The sequence below is a fragment of the Geotrypetes seraphini genome, chromosome 7 (assembly GCF_902459505.1).
Source record: "Geotrypetes seraphini chromosome 7, aGeoSer1.1, whole genome shotgun sequence".
Classification (NCBI taxonomy): domain Eukaryota; kingdom Metazoa; phylum Chordata; class Amphibia; order Gymnophiona; family Dermophiidae; genus Geotrypetes; species Geotrypetes seraphini.
Genome location: NC_047090.1, coordinates 47,972,503 through 47,994,720, shown reverse-complemented (window position 1 = coordinate 47,994,720; position 22,218 = coordinate 47,972,503). Strand labels below are relative to the sequence as shown.

Here is a 22,218-nt window from a genome sequence, read left to right as displayed (position 1 = left end):
GTGGGTGGATGGGCATTCTGTGGGGTGGGGCTTCAGTGAGTCTGGGTATAAGAACCCAACCCGGGCTCTGATTGTCTTCGCCTGTTTGGTGTTTTGTGCACTGTATTTTGCATTCTGAAAATGTTATATCTGCTGCTTTCTTGGTTTGTACTTGGTTGTTCAATAAACTGTTTTGGAAAAAAAAAAAAAAATGGCCAGGCAGGCTGGATTCGGCCCCCGGGCCTTTTGTTTTACATGTGTGGTCTAGATCGTGCTGAGAGAGCCAGAGGACTCTGGTTGGTGCCACTGAATATCCCCTTTGTTGACACTTATTGATTATAGTCCAAAATAGCAAAAAATTGCAATCCCGCAGACAAATCAAAATGTCAGATTATTTCACAAGCTATATATTTTTCACTGTGCTCATAGAAACACTTCAACAAGACCTAGTGGTTGGTATGTTTTTGGAATTATTGCCCATCAATTTTAACTGCACACGTGGAGGGGCATAATAAAAAAAAAAACGTCTTAAGTCCTTAAACGTTCAAAGCAGAAGCAGGGAAAGTGTCCATAACCAAAACAAACGTCCTTGTTTTGATTATGGCCTGCCTCTACTAAACGCCCAGATCACCACTACGTCTAAAAGAGCATCCCCACAATGTCTACACTTTTTGGCCATAATTACCAAAAAAACGCCTAAGCCCCAAACGTCCAACAGAAGAGCTTTTAGGCGAAGGAAGAGCCAGTCCTTCGCCTAAAAGCTGGATTCTGTAACTGGTGTCTGTCAAAAACAACACCGGTTACAGAATCCACCCCCCACAACGATCCAGGCAGGAGGGTGCCCAAGTCCTCTTGCCCTGTCAAACCGCGGCCCCCCTGGACAACATCGGGGCAAGAGGGAGCTCAAGCCCTCCTGCCCCGCGATCGCTAACCCCTCCGATTACGATCGGCCAGGAGGGAGCCCAAGCCCTCCTGCCCCGGGCACCCGCGGCACCCCTGACAACATCGGTGCAAGAGGGAGCCCAAGCCCTCTTGCCCCGGCGATCCCCCCACCTACACGAACGGGCCAGGAGAGAGCCCAACATCTCCTGGCCCCGGTGATCCCCCCCCCCACCTACACGAACGGGCCAGGAGAGAGCTCAACCTCTCCTGGCCCTGGCGACCCCCCCCCCCCCCACCTACACGAACGGGACAGGAGGGAGCCCAAGCCCTCCTGGCCCCGGTGACCCCTCCCCCCCTCCCCCCACTACAATACGGGCAGGAGGGATCCCAGGCCCTCCTGGCCCTCGACACAACCCCCCTCCCCCCAATGACCGCCCCCTCCAGAAGCCCCGATCACCCCCCCCACCGACCCGTGACCCCCCCCGGCCGACCCCACGACCCCTCCACCCCCCTTCCCTGTACCTTTAATGTTGGCCAGACGGACGGGTGCCAAGCCTGCCCGTCCGGCAGGCCAGCTGGGTCCAGAATGGGGCCGGTTTGGCCCAGACGGGGTTTCTGTTTTGGTTATACCTGTTGTACGCCTAGGTGTAGGTCGGCCCACCTCCCGCCCACTGCCCACCCTTTCCCCTCCTCTAAACACACCTCTTTTCTCTCTGTGCGCCTAGAGGCAGGAGAAAGGCCTAAGCTGTTTTTAGATACGTCTAAAAACCAGCTTTGGTTATGGGTACTTGGATGATCAGGCTTTTTGATCGTCCAAGTAGCCATTTAGGACACTTTTAGACTTTTTTTTTTTTTTTTTGATTATGAACCCCTATGCCTGCATTCACCCCAATAGTTAGAAAAAATGAGGTAAAGCATGTACTTTTCTCCTTTCATGTGAAACATCAGCCCTGATATGGATCACGTTTCGCAAACGCTGCCTCAGGAAGCCGAGTAGTTACACTTGTTAAGTAGAAGCTCTAGAGAAGAAAAAAACATAAACTCAATTGTAATTAAACTAAACTCCTTAAAAAAAAAAGCTATAAATAAAATCAGATTATTTTAATGGCAGTACGGAAGGCACCTCTGTTCTTCAAAAGCGTTTTCATAAAGTATACAGACATCACACGCAAACCCATCTTAAAAACTGTTCAAGCGCCATTAATTGTGACATCTTGGAATATGACTGGAGGACACCAAATAACTCCTCCCCTCTTACTTGCCCCAGGAGAATTTAAAATTGCACATGACTGCTCACACTCCACCCATTTCTTTCGTCCCCCTTCCCATCCTCTGTACCCTTTAAATGCTTCTCTCTCTCCCTTCTTCCAACTCTCCTTCTTTACAGGTGCTTTTCTCTCTCTTTCCAACTCCTAACCCCCCTGCAGTTGCCCCTCTCTCTTCCTCCTATCTCCTCTCCTGCTGTTTCTATCTTCCCATCTAGCACTACCCTACTGCATTCTGTGTTCTCCAGCACTCTCTCTCCCTTCCTCCCTCCATGTCTTTTCTCCAGCCTCCCTCTTTCCATCCCCCAACCTTCATGCTGTTTCTCAAGCACCCTCCCCTCCCTCCTCTGACCTCTAATGTTGCTTCCTCTCTCAATCTCTCTACTCCCCCACCTACCTTCTCCCTGGCCTGGCTGCTGTAATTTAATCTTTTACCATGGTATCTGTGGTACTGGGATCTTGCAGGTTGCTGAATCTGGCAGTAAATGAAGTTGCGGTAAAAGGTGAACTTTTACCACACTTTGAAATCCCCCCTTAATTACGTGTGTGTTTCAAATCTGAGTTCAAGACACATTAGAATGCTAAGCCTGAGAGCTAGTCTCGACGGGCAACCCTAACGCAGAGCTGGGAGGCCCGCGGGGTTACCTGTCGGTTAGGTGAGGGTAAGGGAGTTTTTGGGATGGGCAGCGAGACCGGACGTGGGGGAGGTCTTTCCCATTCGGGGATTGACAGGCTGCGGCCAAGTTTTTACCACACAGGTTTCATTGTCTCCTTGGGTTTGGTGGGTGGTATGAGACGTAGGGGGAGGAAGTCTTGCTTTGGGAAAGCGGGCCGCTCCAGGTTCCACTGTTATTGGGTACACAAGTTGTTTCTTTGTCCCTAAAGGACTTAGTCTAAGCTGTATCTGAGACAATAGAAAGTGAAGTGACTTGACTAAGGTCACAGGGAGAGTCAGTGGAAGAAATAGGATTTGCATCCTGGCCTTCTGGTTCTCAGCCTAAGTCTAGGCTATTCCTCCATCTCTGGGTTAAGTTGTTTTTTGTACTTTTATTGTTGTTGTTGTTTTTAGTTCAAAATTTTTTTATTAATGTTTATAAAACCACAACAATCAAACATATGGTGCAGTCCAGCAAATACAAATGCATAATCCACTTTATAGGAGATAGCACCACACTACATTCAATACAAGCAATACAATAACATAAGAAAGAAAAGAAGAAATTAAATAAAATAAAATGACAAAAAAACACTGTACAGCATGGTCAACAAAAGAAAAATAAACAGCATTGTCTGGATGTCACTTAAACAGAAATGGCTTACTACCAGAATAAAACTCAATACAGGGAAAACACAGCAGTGCTAAAGTATAGTACACTTCTCCCTCTGTATTCACGGTATTTGTGGTTTCGATTATTCACGGTTTTTAGCTTGCTGGCTCCTCCCCCCCAAATTACATCAGTTTGCATAGAGAAATCACTGATTCCCAGCACTTTTTTCACCGTGTTTTGCCTCTCCTTAAGGAACAGGCCAGGACTCCCATCATGTTATTCACGATTTCACCATATTCATGACGGTTTTTAACAGAAAACAGCGTATAACATATGAAAAAGTTATTCGTGTTTTTTTGTATTTGCGGTTCTGTTAATCCCCTATCACAGCGAATAGGAGGGAGAAGTGTATTGACATTAATAGTAAGTTTCAATCAACCCATCTGTATAGAGCAAGGAATCATCTTGAGGAATGATGAGGCATAGTGGAGTATTCCAAAAGAGATCTCTGGGGCAAGTTTTCCTTTTGAGGGTTGATGAAAACCTGTGAATCAAAAGTACCTGTGGACTTGGCATCAGGTGATAGAAAATGAACTTTTTGCTGTGTATCCAAGATGCAGCAGCTCACGTTCAGTCACTGCATCTTTACTCTTAAGTGAAGTTTTCATCTTCTCCCCCGCCCATGAAACATAATTGAGCAGGGAGGAGACATTGCAGTGATGGCATTAAAATACAGCGGAACCTCGGTTTGCGAGTAACGCGGTTTGCGAGTGTTTTGCAAGACGAGCAAAACACTCAGCAAACTTTTTGTCTCATAAACCGAACACTGCCCCGATAAACGAGCACTTACAGCTGCAGGAAGCGCCGCTTCAGGGGGATTCCTCTTCCGTCCGTTGGCCAGCCTTCCATGTCGGGTGCCTTCCACATGTTGGAGAGCCTCTATCTGAGCCTATGTAGCCGAGTGCCGTCCCACCTGCACGTTGTGTAAGATCACGTGCGTGCCATACGCAACGTGCAGGTGGGATGGCACTCGGCTGTGTAGGCTCAGATAGAGGCTCTCCAACATGCGGAAGGCACCCGACGTGGAAGGCTGGCCGGAGGACGGAAGAAGCATCCCTCTGAAGCGGCACTGCGGGGTTCTTCAGCGGATGACGGACGGAGGAGACGGCGCTGCAGCACCCGGCAGTCGACAGATACAGACCCCTGGGCAACCCTTTGGGTTCTGGAACGAATTGTCTACGTTGCCACTATTTTCTATGGGGTACTTTGCTTTGATATATGAGTACTTTGGATTACGAGCATGCTTCTGGAACAAATTATGCTCGTAAACCAAGGTACCACTGTACTGTTAATCTCATGGTTCCAGTTAAGTTTGTGGGAGCACAGTGGACTGCTGTAGTGTTATTCTTGTATTTAACATCAGCAATGATATGGCGCCACCTGCTGTAACACTTGCTTTGCCTTTGTTTTATAAGGTTTGAGGATCTTGACAAGGTTAAAGAGAACATTCAGACTGCCATGGATCTTAAAAAGGAGTTTCCTGACACACTGGCAGGCTTTGACTTGGTAACATTTTCAAATGCTAAATGTTTTTTTTTTTTTAATCTTGCAATTAATTTTGGCCATAGGATATCCAGGAAACTAAGATTTAAATAACTTATAACGGAGCCCTAACTAGGGGATGGAACTCCTCTCATATGAGGAAAGACTGGAAAAGTTAGGGCTCTTCAGCTTGGAAAAGAGACGGCTGAGGGGAGATATAATTGAAGTCTACAAAATCCTGAGTGGAGTAAAACGGATACAAGTGGATCGATTTTTCACGCGGTCAAAAATTAAAAAGACTAGGGGACACTAGATGAAGTTACAGGGAAATACTTTTAAAACCAATAGGAGGAAATATTTTTTCACTCAGACAATAGTTAAGTTCCGGAACACATTGCCAGAGATTGTGGTAAAAGCGGATAGCGTAGCTGGTTATAAGACAGGTTTAGACAATTTCCTGAAGGAAAAGCCCATAATCTGTTATTAAGAAAGACATGGGGGGCGTGGCCTGACTGCCGCGGAGACCACACGCATGGTTTAACTTCTCTGCTCCCACACTTAATTAGTGCTTTTCTCACCTAAACTTCACGTTTTTCGCCGAGATCTAGCAGCCTGAGTCCCTTATGTCGCCTCCAAAACCGGCGAAAAACGAGACCGCTCCACCCGCGCCGCTCGGAGGAAAGAGGCTGAAACCCGATCCGAGCACGCCAGAGAAAATGGCGTCGAAAAACGACGAGGCTGCACTAGACCTGCTCCTGAAGGAAGTGAGATCAATTCGGGTCATAATACAGGAGCAGGTTGAAGAAACAAAACTACTGAGGGGGGAAATAGAGGCAATCAACTCCCAATTTGTTGATGCCTGTCATCGCCTGGATGCCTTGGAGGAAAAAACGACTGCCATTCCTTCCCTGCAAGAAACGGTAACTAAACATGACAAGCTTATTACTACTTTGCAAAGGGACTTTGAAGATCTTTCTAATCGCAGCAGAAGATCCAATTTAAGAATCATTGGACTGCCTGAATCATCGGAGGGCTCTGATATGGCTTCCTTTCTTTCTGCTTTCCTGCCTGCTACCCTGGGGCTTGTCTTTTCACCTCCACTGGAGATAGAGCGTGCTCACCGGGTGCCATCTCACCTCTCTTCACATGCCTCTTCTCCCAGGCCCATAGTGGCTAAGCTGCTCAGATTTCAACACGTGCTCCAAATTCTAACAGCAGCTAAATCTAAATCTCAACTACTACACCAGGGCAGGAAGTTCTTCATCGTTCCAGATCTAGCTAAAACCACAGCCTTGAAGAGAAAAGCATTTCTTTCCCACCGGCAGGAGCTTAAAGACATTGGAGCCAAATATGGTCTTATGTACCCAGCCAGGATGAAAGTAACTTACAATAATCGTACTACCTCCTACACGGATCCTGAAGAGCTGGTTGCATTCCTGGATTCTTTGAAAATGCGCTGATACGCTGAGCTCCTGATTTCTCAGTTTGCCTCTGTGTTCTGCTGTTATAAATTATATGAATGTATATTTCATTGTTTTGTGGGTAAGCATACCACTCTCAGGTTTCTTAAATTGAGTGGGTGTGGAGTTGTGTAAGTTGTTCCATATGTGCTGTCTCTCCGTGCTCACAGGAGCACCCTTAAATTGTTTTATTTCATGCATGATAGTATGGTCTTTCTTTTTTCTGACCTTGCATTATGCTGTCACTGCTAGTCTATTTGCTCTTATTCTTCTACTCTCTTTCTTTTTTTTTCTACTTTCTGGCAGAAGTGTCTACCTGGTATACTGGTTATATTATTTGTTATCTCTTCATAAAGGTGATATTTACTATGTCTTACCACCGCATACATTAGACTATGGCTGATTTACATGTCTTCTCTTTTAATGTGAATGGTTTGAACCATCCCATTAAAAGGAAAAAGATAGCTAACTACGTGTTTAATAAGCATCCCGATGTGATTTATTTACAGGAAACCCACCTCCCGCCTGCTGCCGCCTCAAAATTTAAGTTAAAGGGTTATTCTACTCATTTGTATTCCCCTGCAACTCAGAGGAAGAAAAATGGGATATCAATACTTCTCAGCGACAAGTTATCCCCTGTTATTCATTCCGTTAAAACAGACTCTGACGGAAGGTGGTGTCTGGTACATGCTGCATTGCACTCCGTAGATTTTATGTTCCTTAATATTTATGCTCCTGTTGTGGATCATCCGGATTTTTTCAAGGATCTTCAGCTGGCGTTAGTTGAATATGATTCTTGTTCTCTGATATTGGGCGGGGATTTCAATCAAATTCAAGACATTTATATAGATCGATCATCCTCTTGTAGACCTTCAAAATCCAGATCTTTCTCAGCTCTACTTGCTTTAAAAGAAGCCTTTTCTCTTGTAGACCCATGGCGTTTACTGAATCCAAAAGGCAGAGAATATTCACACTTCTCACCACCACACAACACCTACTCGAGAATTGTTTTCTTTCTTCTCTCCTCCTCTCTCATTCAAGACGTGACAAATACTATCATACACCCAATATCTCTCACAGACCATGCAGCCATTTCTTTACATTTATCTATCTCTGCCCCACGCAAAGAGTCTCCCTCTTGGTGACTTAACAACACCCTACTTTTAGACGAGGTAATAGTGGACAAAATAAAATCTTTTACTACGGAATTTTTCGAAATCAACACCAAAGACCCAGAAACTTGTCCCTCTATTGTTTGGGAAGCCTATAAAGCTTCTCTCAGAGGTGAATTGATTAAACTTGCTTCCTGGAAAAAAAAACAATCCATGCAAAAAGAAAAAGAACTGGAAATCTCTATCAAAAATTTAGAACTACAACATATGTCTACCCATTTACATGATCCATCCTTGTTCCAACGTATTCAAAACCTTAAGTATGAATATAATACTCTGGTTTCATGTACGGCCCGACGTGACATCTTCATTTCCACCTCTGGTCATTACATGGGAGATAATCTTATGGGCCGCCCTTTGGCTAGGTATCTCAAAACTAAATCAAAGCGTTTACACATCTCAGCTGTTCAAGACTCATCAGGACAATTAGCCAGAACCAGATCTCTGATTTCTTCCCAATTTGAAAAATTTTATACTGCCTTATATCAATCTGAGTTTTCACCCCCTGAAGCGGATTTAGATTCTTTTCTTACCTCCTTAGCTCATCCGACTATATCAGATTCTATTAAAGCAAAACTTGATGCTCCTATAACTACATCTGAGATTGAAACTGCTATATCCTCTTTACCCACTGGGAAAGCACCGGGCCCGGATGGCTTTACCAATGAGTTCTTCAAAAGCTTCCGAGCTCTCTTGGCTCCTCAACTTCTTACATATTATGATTTCCTCCACTCCACTCCGGATAAGCAATTTAATTTCGCTGAGGCCACTATTGTAGTTATTCCCAAACCAGACAGAGATGCTACTTTGGTTAAAAATTTTTGTCCTATTTCTCTCCTTAATTTGGACTACAAAATTATGGCTAAATTACTTGCATTAAGACTCACCACAGTGATCCCATCCCTCGTACATAAAGATCAAACAGGATTCATTAAACATAGATATATAGGAGATAATCTATGATTATTTCATCATATTAATGCTCACGCCAAAACATTATCGGATCCTGTGATTGGTCTAGCCATTGATGCTGAGAAGGCCTTCGACTGAGTGGAGTGGCCTTTCTTATTCCGAGTACTGAAATGGTACAACTTTGGTCCTTTTTTCACAGACTGGATAGAAACTCTATATAGACAACCCACGGCTCGTATCCTGATTAACAACTCTCTCTCTAATAAATTTCCCCTCCATAGAGGTACCCGTCAAGGCTATCCCCTTTCACCATTGTTATTTGATTTAGTGTTGGAACCTCTACTGTCAGCTATCCGACAATGTTCTTTAATTAAAGGTATTCCCTCATCCAGTCGAGAGTTTAAACTAGCAGCTTATGCTGACGATGTTCTTCTCTTTCTCAGAGATCCTCTTGTCTCTTTACCTCATCTTTTCCGCATCGTCTCTCAATACTCTCAACTCTCTGGATATTCTGTCAATTGGGAGAAGTCAGAGATCTTTCCTCTCAATGACCATATTTCCTCCTCAGATCTGGCTCATTTCCCTTTTTCATGGTCACAGGGAGCTGTAAAATATTTGGGGATCTTAATACATAAAGATCCAGTACAGGCTCAAGATCTTAACATATCCAAAATCAAAAACTTGGTTTCAAATACTACATCTCGTTGGTCCCCGCTCTATTTGTCCTGGTGGGGTAGAATAGCCTCCATTAAAATGACCTTGGCCCCACAAATTAATTACACTCTTTCTATGCTCCCCCTTTTATGCCGTAAAACGCTCTTTCATTGGCTTAACATGAAAATTTCTGAATTTACTTGGAACAAGAAAAAACCTCGTATTGCTCTCGCCAAGCTGAAAGCCTCTAAGATTAATGGTGGCTTAAATTTACCAGATTTTTATTATTATTACATCGCGTCCTTAGCCAAATATGGAGCTCACTGGATCGTTGATTCATATCCTCAGGATCAGCCTGCATGGTTTGAAATGGAACAATTTTTATGTGCACCTCTGCACATCTCCTGCTTCCTTACAGTGTCAATACCTAGACACTTGAGAAAGTATTCTTTACTAAGTGCAACGCAGCATGCTTTTCAACTTTTAGATGCAGCGGCTGAAATCTCTGTTGTTGAAGGCCCACTCATGTCCCTTTGAAATAACTCTAAAATTCAAAGCAATGGTAGATCCATTTCATGGAAGAGATGGCAGCGGGCGGGTGTGTGGTTTGTTCACCAACTGATTTCCTCCACTTCATTTGTCCCTTTTGATGCTTTTTGTTCTGCATACTCACTTCCATCTTCTGTATATTCTCAATGGCTTACGCTTACTGGAATACTGTCTAATGTGCATATGCGCCCTGACTTCATGACCTCTATTCATACTGTTCACCACTGGTCTACTCTGGCTTTACTGAAAGGTAAGGCGATATCTCTTTTTTATAGTATTCTAAGAGACCACTCCTTCACCTTTACATCTCAATCCATGAACCATTGGAACTCTATCCTGAAAACCAAGCTTTCTGACATAGATTGGGAACTTTTCTGGTCATCCACAAATCGTCCTCTGTTATCCTCAAGAGTTTCGCAATCAATGTTCTTTATTATGTGGAATGCAGTATGGACCCCATTTCGTATGTGGAAAGCGAATCTAAAACAAGACTCTATCTGCTGGAACTGCTTGAAAGAACCTGGAACTCTTGATCACATGCTTTTTCACTGCACTATGGTTCATTCCTTTTGGGTTCGTATCTGGGACACCATAAAATCTATTACCAAATGTTCAGAAACGATTTCCATGGACATTATAATCCTTCGTTCTCAACACCTTTGTTTTGCACAATCAAACTGTCCACCTAAACTCATTGACACCATGTTTGTGACAGCTCTTATGCATATTTTGAAAAACTAGAAGTCATCCACGCTACTGGACTACACCTTTTGGTGGAACTCTTTGAGCATGTACCACAAATTTGAATCATATGCATATGAGAAGAACATGATTTCCCGATTCTCCACAAACTTGGTGCGAAATAAATCATCTTGGTCATTCTTAGATTCATATGTTCATTCTGCCCTGTAGACACTTCTGCCTCTTTCTCTCTCTCTCTCTCTTTCTTCCTTTATCTCTCTTTTTTCTTATATTTCATTCTTCCTGCTTCTCTGCTTTTTCTATTTCTTTTCTTAGCAGTTCCAAATACTTTGGACCCTTTTTACTAGTCTGGTTGTATACCAATGATTGTAACTATGGATTTCTTGTCTTTATACCACTGCTTCTTATTCAGTTTCTGTGTATTTGAACTGCTTTCTGTATATTACTTATAATATTCAATAAAATTATTGAACTAAAAAAAAAATTAAAAAAAAGAAAGACATGGGGGAAGCCACTGCTTGCCCTGGATCGGTAGCATGGAATGTTGCTACTCCTTGGGTTTTGGACAGGTACTAGGGACCTGGATTGGCCACCATGAGAATGGGCTACTGGGCTTGATGGACCATTGGTCTGACCCAGTAAGGCTAGTCTTATGTTCTTATGTGTCTGATATAAACCATTTTGGACCCAGTTTTGCCATGTTTGCTTTAGAATCCAATATATTTTGGATTCTGTATTTATTTATTTATTTTAAATTCTTTATTCATTTTTAAATAAATACATCAAGTATACAGCAAATATTAAACAATAAATAAAACATAATCACTTGAAAATCTGCCATATTATACATCATAAAAGAAATACCTCCCACCCCCAACCCCATCCAAATTCATCCAAAAAAGAAAAATTCCTCACAAAAATATTATATTATCCTTCAATATATTACTAATAGAAAACCCTCCCCCCTCCCCAAACCATATGTATAAATTAAAATTGGGAAAAGTGCAAATTACTCATTATAATACTCAATAAATGGTCCCCACACATCCTTAAACTTCTTATAATATCCTTTCTGAGCTGCCAACGCTCTTTCCATTCTAAACACTTGACATACTGAATTCCACCAAAAGCAATAGTTTAGCCTTGTACAATCTTTCCAATTATACGTTATTTGTTGAATGGCAACCTCTGTTAATATCAATAACAGCTTATTATTATTTGCTGATATTTGAGGCTTGGCTCTCATCATCATGCCAAATATAATTGTATCGTATGATAATGCTACATAGTTCTCCATTAATTTATTTATCTGATCCCAAATAGAAATCCAAAAATTTTTAATGAATGGACAATGAAATAACAAATGATCTAAAGTTCCAGCTTCAAGTTTACAATGCCAACATCTATTAGACCTAGAGCAGTCCAATTTTTGTAAACGAACAGGGGTCCAGAGTGCTCTATGCAACAGGAAAAACCATGTTTGCCTCATAGAAGCAGACATTGTACACTTCATCCTCCAGGACCAAATACGTGGCCATTGAGATGCATTAATTTGATGCTTAATCTCAATGCTCCAAATATCACAAAGACCAGTTCTTGGTTTCTTATTTATATAGCCAAATAATAATTTATACCACTGTGCAGCTTGATGACCCAAGAAGTCTGCCTGAAAGCATAGGAAATCTAAACTAAATTGATTATTCAAAGATTTCCATTCAGGGAACCCTGCCTGAATAGTCTGCTTCAATTGCAACCATTTATAATTTTGTTTTTTATCAAGACCAAATATTACTTGCAATTGTGAAAACTCCAGCAGTTTACCATCAGATATAACATCATTCAAGGTACGTATACCTACTTTAATCCAATCCTTCCAGACAATCTTAAAACCGCCTATTTGGATCCTGGAGTTTAACCAAATACTTTGATATGTAGATTTTTGAATTTTAAGAGGTGTTAAGTTATTAACATAGCTCAAAGTTTTCCATGTGTCCATTATTATCTTATTATTTTTCCGTAACCTGGGTATTTTAATACTGAGAAGATGTCGAAGCCTGATAGGAAACATGAGCTGCCATTCTAACCATAACCAATCAGGTAATTTATCCATGAGCTCCGGGAGGACCCAATACATACCTTGACGCAAAATATAGGATTGATGGTACCTATAAAAATTTGGAAAATTTACCCCACCCTCCGCAATTGGCTTTTGTAAGGTCACTATAGCAATTCTTACCTTTTTACCCAGCCAAATAAATTTACTAAAAATACTATTCAACTTTTTATAGAAAGACCCCTGGAAAAAAACTGGTATCATACCCATTTGGTAACAAACAACAGACAAAATCATCATCTTTACAGTTTGGACTCTTCCCCACCATGACAAATGCAACGGATTCCATTGTTCACATAACTCTGTAACCTTTTGTAATAAAGTTTTTTCATTTACTTTTATCGTTTCATCAAATGTATTTTTAATCCAAATTCCTATATTTTATTCCTTCCTCTTTCCAAATAAAAGGGAAAGAATCAAATAGACCCTTTGTACAATAGACATTTAAAGGAAGAACTTCTGATTTAGTCCAATTTATTTTATATCCTGAGAACTTCCCAAACTTTTCAATCAATTCAAGCACGCACGGAATGGTTTTTTCCGGATTCCTCAAATGAAGTAATATATCATCTGCATAAACAGAAACTTTATATTCTTTTCCAGAACGAGGAATCCCCTGAATCTCCTTTACCTGTTGAATAGCTAATAATAAGGGTTCTAGAACTATGTCAAAAAGCAAAGGAGATAAAGGACAACCTTGTCTAACCCCCCTTTGCAACTTAAAAGAATCTGAAAAATTATTATTAATATATAATCTAGCAATAGGAGAGCTATACAACGTTTGAATCATTTGTATAAAACCTGACCCCATACCAAACCATTCCATAGCCTGATACATAAAGGTCCATTCTACTCTATCAAAAGCCTTTTCTGCATCTAATGATACTGAAAAGGCCGGATCTCTTAATTCCTTTGTTAAATATAACATTTGAAGAGCTAATCTGGTGTTATTAGAAGAGTGTCTCTGAGCAACAAAATCCGTTTGATGCATACCAATTATATAAGGAAGAGCCTTTGCCAATCTTAATGCTAAAATTTTAGCCAGTAGTTTCCCATCCACATTAATTAAAGAAATAGGCCTGTAATTTGAAACCAATGTAGCATCCTTATTCGGCTTAGGCAATACAATCGTTAACGATTCTGCCATAGTACCTTTAATATAACCTTTATTTAGTTGAGTCAAATACAAATTTAACAAATGGGGCAGGAGAGTACTTTGAAATGACTTGTAGAACTCTACAATATAGCCATCACCACCTGGAGCGGTCCCGACTCTAAGAGACTTCAATGCTGTTTGTAAATCTTTTAGCGATATAGGTTTTTCTAAACTTCTTTTTATATGATCAGGAACTTTTGATCCCTCAATTAAATTCAAAAACTCAAAACCATCCTTTTCCCTATCTAAATAAGGCTCAGAAGAAAAAAATTTTCTACAATAGGACCAATTTGAGAATGTATATTTCCTTTTTCATCTTTAATTATACTTATTTTTGTTTTTCTTTTCTTAACTTTAAGATAATTAGCCAGTAATCTTCCCGCTTTATTCGAGCTTCCATAATACAAAGCTTGCTGCACAAAAATATCATTCCTTACTAATTTAGAAGAGATCTAATTATACTTACATTTAGTTTTTAAGAAGGCTTGTAATGTGGAATATTCCCATTTATCAATTAATTTCAATTCTAAAATCTTTAATTCTTTTTCTAAATTAGAAAATTTTTTTTTATTTGCTTTTTAACATGTGCTGAATATGATATGATTTGCCCTCTTATGGTTGCCTTAAATGCATCCCATAAAGTTTCTATAGAGATTCCTTCTGTGTTATTAATTTGAAAGTATTCATCCATTTTTACTTGAAATTCTTCACAAAATTTTGGATCTGCAAGCAAAGCATTATCAAATCTCCATATTGGCCTACTATTATCTTGATCAATAACATTAAATTCAACCCAAACCCCTCCATGATCAGAAAAAATGATTGGATCTATGGAGGCCTGAACTACTTGACTTACTAATTGATCTGAAATAAAAACATAATCAATTCTTGAAAATGATTTATGAACATGGGAACAGAAAGAAAATTCCCGATCATTAAAATGAAGAATACGCCATATATCTATTAACTTAGAAGATTGTACAAAATTATCTAACCCTAATGACTTTATAATTTTACTAGGTTTTTGGATTCTGTATTTATATTTTATAATCTTTAAAGATCAAGAGCCCGATATTCAGAGCAGTTTAAGCAGGCTGGAGAGGCTGTGGCCCACTCATATTGCCTGTTGCTGCCCAACCAGCGATATGCAGTGACACTGAACTGAGCAGTGCTACTTAATATCACCCCTGACCTAAGGGGCAGTCCAGGGGGTAGTATTGGGGAGGAGCCAGGACCAGTGGCGTAGTGCAGGGGGGCAGACCACGCCAGGTGCCGTCTTGATAGGGACGCTGGCACCTCTCCACCCCCTCTCCCATGCCACGCTTGTGTCTTCCCTTCCACCACCACCCCCTAAACCTCTTTTAAATCTTCACCAGAATGAGCCTGTCTTTCCTCTGAAATCTCTTTCGGGTTGTAGGGCCAAGAAGTGATGTCAGAGGGAAAGCCAAAGCCGGCGCGAGCAGTAGGCTGGAGAAGCTGCTCGTGCTGGCAAAGTTTTAAAGAGGCACAGGGGAAGGGAGGGTGCAAGGGGGGCAGGCAGGGGATGGGGGGGGGGAAAGGGTGCTGTCCTGGGCGCCTCCTACCTTGCTACGCCACTGGCCAGGACTTATATGGGTGCTGGCAATATTTAGCTGAGGCCTGCATAAGTTAAGCGGGTGAATTTTTTGAAACAAGGAAGTGGGACATTAGTTTTGAAGAGGTCTGGTGAAGTTTGTAACTTTACATCAGCTGGTATTATTGCCTCTGGCACAGCCAAATTTTGGTCTGCTTCTTTGCCTTTTCTACAGATTACAAGTCACAAATCCATCGTAGGTCAACACAGAAGCATTATAATATTTTCAACGTATTCTCCATTCTTTCTGAATAATTATTTTTAACATATTGGTTTGTTTTCGCCAGCGCTGCATGCTGAGGATTTCAATATCTTGCCTACAGTAGCTCTAAGATTCCTCAGTAAAGACCCTTAATATGGACTCAACATTATATATACAGAATTAGGATTATTCTCGTATGTGCCACTCTGTACCTGCCAATATTAAATTTTATCTGCCATTTAGTTGCCCAGACCCCAGGAAAGAAAGAGAAATGATGAACCTGAGGGTGGAGGGGAGAGAGTAAGAGATGCCTTTAGTCATTTGACTCTAGCACTGCAAGTTGGACTGCGGACGTAGAGGAGGAGAGGGTTTAAAAAAAGTGCTATTTGCAAACGTTTAATTCCACAGGAGGAAGTTGTGCTTTCTTCTAAGATGGCAACCGTAGTGTGGACAACTATTTGAAGTTGAGAAAGGGTGAAACAGTAGGCGTAGCAAAAAACTTGGAATGGAGCCTGGGACAGAGCAAGGGAGGAGGAGCATGGTTGGGGCAAGGGTCAGGTAGTTTTATCTCTATTAAAAAGTTGGCAACCCTAAGTGGAGGAGTAGTGGGGTGAGAACCTAGGGAACTGGCTCTTTGTGTTCCTGGGCAAGTCACCTAATCCTCCATTGCCCCGGGTACAAAAAAGGCAAAAAACAAACAAAATAAAACTCAGAACAAAAACCCTTATATTGAGAGCTCACTAGGGATGAAGAAAGTAACTGCATACACTTTTGCTTGTACCACAGAAAGTCAGCATGTCAAATCAATGACCCCCTTCCTATCAGCTAGCTAGTTCCCAGTCCACAATACCACACTGCCTCCTATGCGGCCAGCAATGGATGTTTATGTTTCTGTATTGAATGCAAGGAGCCAATGATTGAATCCCCTGATGCAGCAGCAGTATTGCCACGAAATGCTGGCTGCATTGGAGTATGTAAGTGGCAGAGAGAATAAATCGCTGATATGGTCAAAGTGCTGCTGAAAAAGACTGAAAAAATGTGAAAGATAAATAGTGGATAATGGACAAATGGTTTTCATTGCTGATCAAGAGAAAGACTAGTGGTTCACTTTTTGGTAAAGGTGGTTAAAAGCTTTTGAGAGAAGATATAAGGGATTATGAAAAAGATTTTAAGAAAATAAGAAGAGGATTGCTACATTGGATAAAATAATTAAAAGATTAAGAGAGGATCGGGGGAGATTTTATACCAATGTTTGAAGTTTGGAGCTAATTTTGAGCATTTGCTTGAGTCTTTTTTTTCTGAGGCTTTTCCTACCACCCATTAGTGAGTTTAACTACCACTCTAGATGGTGGGGTTCTTGTTTGATATGGTTGATTTTTGTGACCACTGTTGTGCTTGAATTTTTGCATGGCCATAAAAAATGTATCACTTGCTGCCTCCAATTTTGTAGGCGGTAAGAGCTCACAAAGTATTCCTGCACTAAGCAGTATGTAATGTCCACTGAAAGGGATGGCTCAAAGAATTAAGCTGAATGTTCGAGATCAGTGTTTCTCAACCTGTGGTACGCATACCCCAGGGGGCACGCAGGCTGGCCGCCACCTGAGATCTCTCCCTGCCTGTCCCCCCACTGAAGCCAGCACTAATCCTGGGCCGGAACCTTCTCTCTGACATCAGAATTGACGGGGGGAAAGCTTGTGGGCTGGCTGCGTGTAGTTGCTGCACTTGCCTGGTCCGTTTCTATTGCAGGGGTGGCAGGGGGTGTGGGTGGGAATGGAGCATGCCAGATGGCAAGGTCATCTTCAGCAATGGGGCAGGGAGGAAGCAGCGGCGGTGGCTTCAGTGGGGGGACAGGCAGGGAGAGAGGAAGAAAAAGTTGAGGGGGGAATGGAGTGTGTTGAGTGGCAGGGTCGGCTTCGGGGCTGGTGGCAAGGAGAAATCAGCGGTGGTGGCTTCAGTGGAGGGGGCAGGCAGGGAGAGAGGAAGAAGAAGTTGGATTCATGGAGGGACAGAAAGAGATGTTTGTTTGGGAATAGAATTAGGTCTTGAGGAGAGGAAGCATGCAGGAGGCAGAAAGAAGGGAAGAAATATTGGATGCACAATCAGAAGGAAGTGCAACAAGAGACTCATGAAATCACCAGACAACAAAGGTAGGAAAAATGATTTTATTTTCAGTTTAGTGATCAAAATGTGTCAGTTTTGAGAATTTATATCTGCTGTCTATATTTTGCACTATATTTGTCTATTTTTCTATAGTTGTTACTGAGTTGACATTGCATATTTTTAAGTCATCTGCCTTGCCCTCTTTGAAAACCCCCTGAATATAAATAACATTTTCTCTGCATACAGTATGCTTTGTGTTTTTATAATTTTCTGGTTACCATTATGTATTAGTTAGATTATATTATGTGTATATGAAAAATGGATGGATGAAATTACATTACAATTAGTACTATTATTATGCGGGTGGAGTCGGGGCGGAGTTTGGGTGGGTCTGGGGTAGAGCTTGGGCAGGGGCACTCGGTTGGTATTTGTTAGGCTTAGGGAGTGGCTTGAAAAGGTTGAGAAACACTGGTATAGATAATCTCCTTTGCCTGCCTCTCTCATTAGGTGTCTGATACTTTACAGTAGTTAAAGCTGAAATAGGAAAAGCCCGTTCCGTGAAGCATTGAATTTTAAAAGCTTGCTTTTGTATTAGCAAAACAAGTGATATTCTGGAATTAGGAAATGGCTCAGATTATTGGTATTGCTTTTAAATGTCCAATTTCTAATCCTGCACAGCTCAGGCCTATCTTTTATTTCACAGGTTGGGCAGGAAGATCGTGGACACTCCCTCTGGTACTTCAAAGATGTCTTGACCATCCCTTCTTCGCAAGGAGTCTCCTTGCCATACTTTTTCCATGCTGGCGAGACCAGTAAGCTAAGGACACTGGACAACCTTTTGTAAAGTTTCTCTTTTCTAAAGAAAAGTATAGCTACACCAATACATTTTCTTTTCTTCATGACAGCAGAATCAAAACATTTACCCCCTAATGTAAAAAAAAAAAAAAGCGCTACAAGTTGCGTATTCAGTTTTGAAAGTGTATCTAAATTGTGCACAAAATGTAATTGTATAACAAGTTAATTAGTGCTGATAATTGGCATTTTAACAAGCAATTATTGGTGCCAATTGAAATCAATTGCAAGTTATGTGTTCATGCCTGAATTTTACATGCAAGTTAAAAAAAAAAGGGGGGGGGAAGAAATGGGTGGATCCAGGGCTGGGACAGGATGTGGGAGATCCAGGGTGGATCAAGCGCATTACTTTAAGCCACGGTAGCAATTCTCCTGTGACAAATGCACTGAAACTCATAGGAACTGAATGGGCTTTGGCTCATTTGCAGCGGGGGAATCGCTACCACAACTTGGTAAAAGGAGCCCTAAGTTTTGTTTGTAATTATAGACTAAAGGCATCCACACCTAAACTTAGACACAGGCATTTGTAGTGTGTTTTCATTGGTGCAAATGGCTGCGCCTAAATTTAGCCATAGCTCCCAGCTGTAAGTGCTATTCTGTAAACTGCACCTAATGGTAAATATGGTTTATAGAATAGTACTTTTTTTCAGCACCTATTTTTAGGCGCAATATATAGAATTAAATCCTTAGACCTTTATATTATACAGTGGTACCTCGGAATCTGAACACCCCAGAACTTGAACGTTTTGGAATCCAAACTTTTTTTTGTAGTAAATTTTGCCCCAGAATCCGAACTCTGCTTTGGAATCCGAACGCCCTACACATTGTATGTGTGTTTCTGCCCCTAAAATCCAGTGTATTTACTGTTAAAATTTGAGTTTGTGGGACCCAGGAATGGATTAATCCAGTTTCCATTATTTTCTATGGGAAAAATTGTCTTGGAACTCGAACAGGGTTCTGGAACGGATTAAGTTCAAATTCCAAGGCATCACTGTACTTGTTTAAGATATTATGTCAAGAAATAAAATTAAATAATAACCCTCCCCCCTCCTTTTACAAAACCGCGCAAGAGATTTTTAGTGCAAGCCAGCACCCTGAATGCTCTGCACTGCTCCGGCACTCATAGAGTTCCGATGAGCATCAGAGCAGCGCAGAACATTCAGCGCACTGGCTGACGCTAAAAACTTCTTGTGTGGTTTTGCAAAAAAAAAAAAAAAAGGGGGGGGTTGTAAACAGTGCTCCCTCTAAGTGGGCGGGTGTTGTGAGCAAACTTTTTTTCGCTGTGAGCTAAAAATATTGGGCGCCAGCAAGTTATGAGCCAACTCGCCCGATTCTCCTCTCGCCGCCCTGCCATCTGCCGTACGCCGTGCGCTGTGACGAGAAACTTGTGCGCTGCGATGTAATATTTTGTGCGCCAGCGCACGCCAGCACAGCTTAGCGGGAACACTGGTTGTAAATGGAAGGAATCCCATTACAGTATTTTTGCCTGCTAATTATAAGCGTTTTGCTGTATCTCTTTGGTTCTCATAGTCTCTCCCAAGTTTGCGTTCTTTCAGAATCTCCAACAAGCAAACATAATGTTAGAATTAATAGGAAAAGAATAGAGAATAAAACAAGATATTGTAATGGCTCCGTGGTGCTCGTGTACCTTGAGTACTGTGTGCAGTTCTGGCCGCCGCATCTCAAGAGATATAGCAGCTTTAGAAGAAGTACAGAGAAGAGCGATCAAAATAAGAAAAATGAAGGAATGATTCCCCTATGAGGAAAAGTTAAAGATATTAGAGCTGTTAAGCTTGGAGAAGAGACAGCTGAGGGGAGATGTGAGAGTGGAAAAGGTAAAAACAAATATTTTTCACTCATCCCAAAATTCTATAAAGTCTGCCTAAAGTTAGGCACCTACATCAACTTCCTATTCTAGTGTAGGCGGGATTTATAGAGATGCAGTTTCCGGGGCAGGCTGGCAGTAGCCCCCCTCCCCCCCTTAGTACGTCACTAGTATCCTGTTTCCAACAGTAGCCATCCCAGGTCCTAAGTACCTAGCAAGATCCCAAGTAGTAAAACAGATTTTATGCTGCTTGTCTCAGGAACAAGCAGTGGGTTCCCCCAAGCCATCAGTAATGGCCTAATGACTTCTCTTTTAGGAAATTATCCAAACCTTTTGGAAACCCTGCTAAACTAACTGATTTCACCACATTTTCTGGCAGTGATATCCAAAATTTAATTGCACATTGCATGAAGAAATATTTTCTCTGGTTTGTTTCAAATCTACTACATCGTAGCTTCATCGCATGCCCCTTAGTCCTAGTATTTTTGGAAAAACAAGGGATTCACATCTACCCTTTCTGTCTGGAATTGTTAACTTCAGCTCATGGGTTTTAAATTAAACAGGGATAAAACAAAATGACTTTGGTTAGACAGAACTAGACATGATATCCTGAGGAAATATGTTTCTCTGATGGTTTTGGATTAGATAGATAAGGTAGCCAATATCTTTGGTGTCTATTTTGATACTATGCTATCCTTGAAATACCATATGACTCATAGATATGATGATCAAAGCCACCTTCTACAAACTACATTGCCTTAGGAGACTTCACTCGTCATTCAAAGAAAAACATTTTCCTATCCTTGTCCAAGCTCTTGTACTTTCAAAGTTAGATTATTGTAATAGTTGGGGGGGGGGGGGTTTGCCTTCTTTCCACTAAGCTGATTTTAAGATTGCAGACTATTCAGAATACAGCTTCTAAGATGATTTCTGGGCTAATGAGATCGGATTAAACATTTGCAAGGGATACTTTAAAACAAGAGTAGCCCCCACGTTCAAAACTTTAGGTCTTGTACAAAAAGATTTTCTCCTGATCTGTGTGGCAAGAGCCACATGTGGTAAAGATGACCTAAACATTTACATTGGTAAACTAAAACTAATCTAGTGAATGGGACGTTCAGTGTCACAGAATATAGCAGTGCTGAATCTCTGGATTAAGTTAAATGACCAGACAGAGAGGGACAGAGCAGACCAAATGCAATACAGCAAAAGCAAAAAAAAGCCCAAAAGACCTCAATGAACAGGAACTTGTCTTTATGGTCCCAACATGAGCCATGTTTTACTCTACAACATCAGGGGTCAGTTATTGAGCAAAGTAGAATTACCAAACCTCGGGGATTAGGATCGGTCCTTAAGCCGGAGCACAGAAAGCAGTCTCCACGTCCTGGGTCACTTCATCGGGAAAGTAAATAAGTGAAATGCCAGTATTGGCATTTCATTTTGGCTGGAGGAGTCAGCTCTGTGGGGCCCCAGTGGGTGTTGAGCACCCCCAATATCAACCAAACTCCTTCATTGTATTGAGGGAGGGGTAATTTGTTTTGTGTTTGGTACCCCCTAATCATTTTGAAATGTTTGACGCCTTTGATTTAAGCCATTTACTGTATTGGTTGAAAGTTGACCCTAGCATGTTTGCCGTTCTCCTGAGATGTACAAGATAGATATTCTACTAATATCACCTTTGCGATAAGCAGATTTGTCTCTCTCTTTCTCATGTACACACTCTTATCTCTTTTTCCTTAGATTGGGGAGGCACAGAGGTGGATGAAAATGTGTTGGATGCCCTGCTGTTAAACACCAGCCGCATTGGCCATGGGTTTGCTCTCGTCAAACACCCATTAGCCAGGAAATTGGCCCGGAAGATGAATGTTCCTTTGGAAATCTGTCCCATATCTAATCAGGTAAGACCTGAGTGGGTAATTTTCAAGGGAATTCCTTGGGTAAAACAGTGCATTACTCATGGATTTGAGCTTTTA

General features: G+C 41.5%; 1 protein-coding gene across 2 annotated transcripts in view; it reads left to right on the top strand.

The window, feature by feature from the left end:
• ADA2 (adenosine deaminase 2) overlaps positions 1-22,218 on the top strand; it is a 104,880-nt gene that overhangs the window by 70,920 nt on the left and 11,742 nt on the right. For both annotated transcript variants that reach the window (XM_033952742.1, XM_033952741.1), the window contains exons 6-8: positions 4,870-4,960; positions 18,272-18,380; positions 21,986-22,143. In XM_033952742.1, coding sequence (XP_033808633.1) covers positions 4,870-4,960; positions 18,272-18,380; positions 21,986-22,143 — 358 coding nt within the window. The remainder of the gene's footprint in view (positions 1-4,869; positions 4,961-18,271; positions 18,381-21,985; positions 22,144-22,218) is intronic.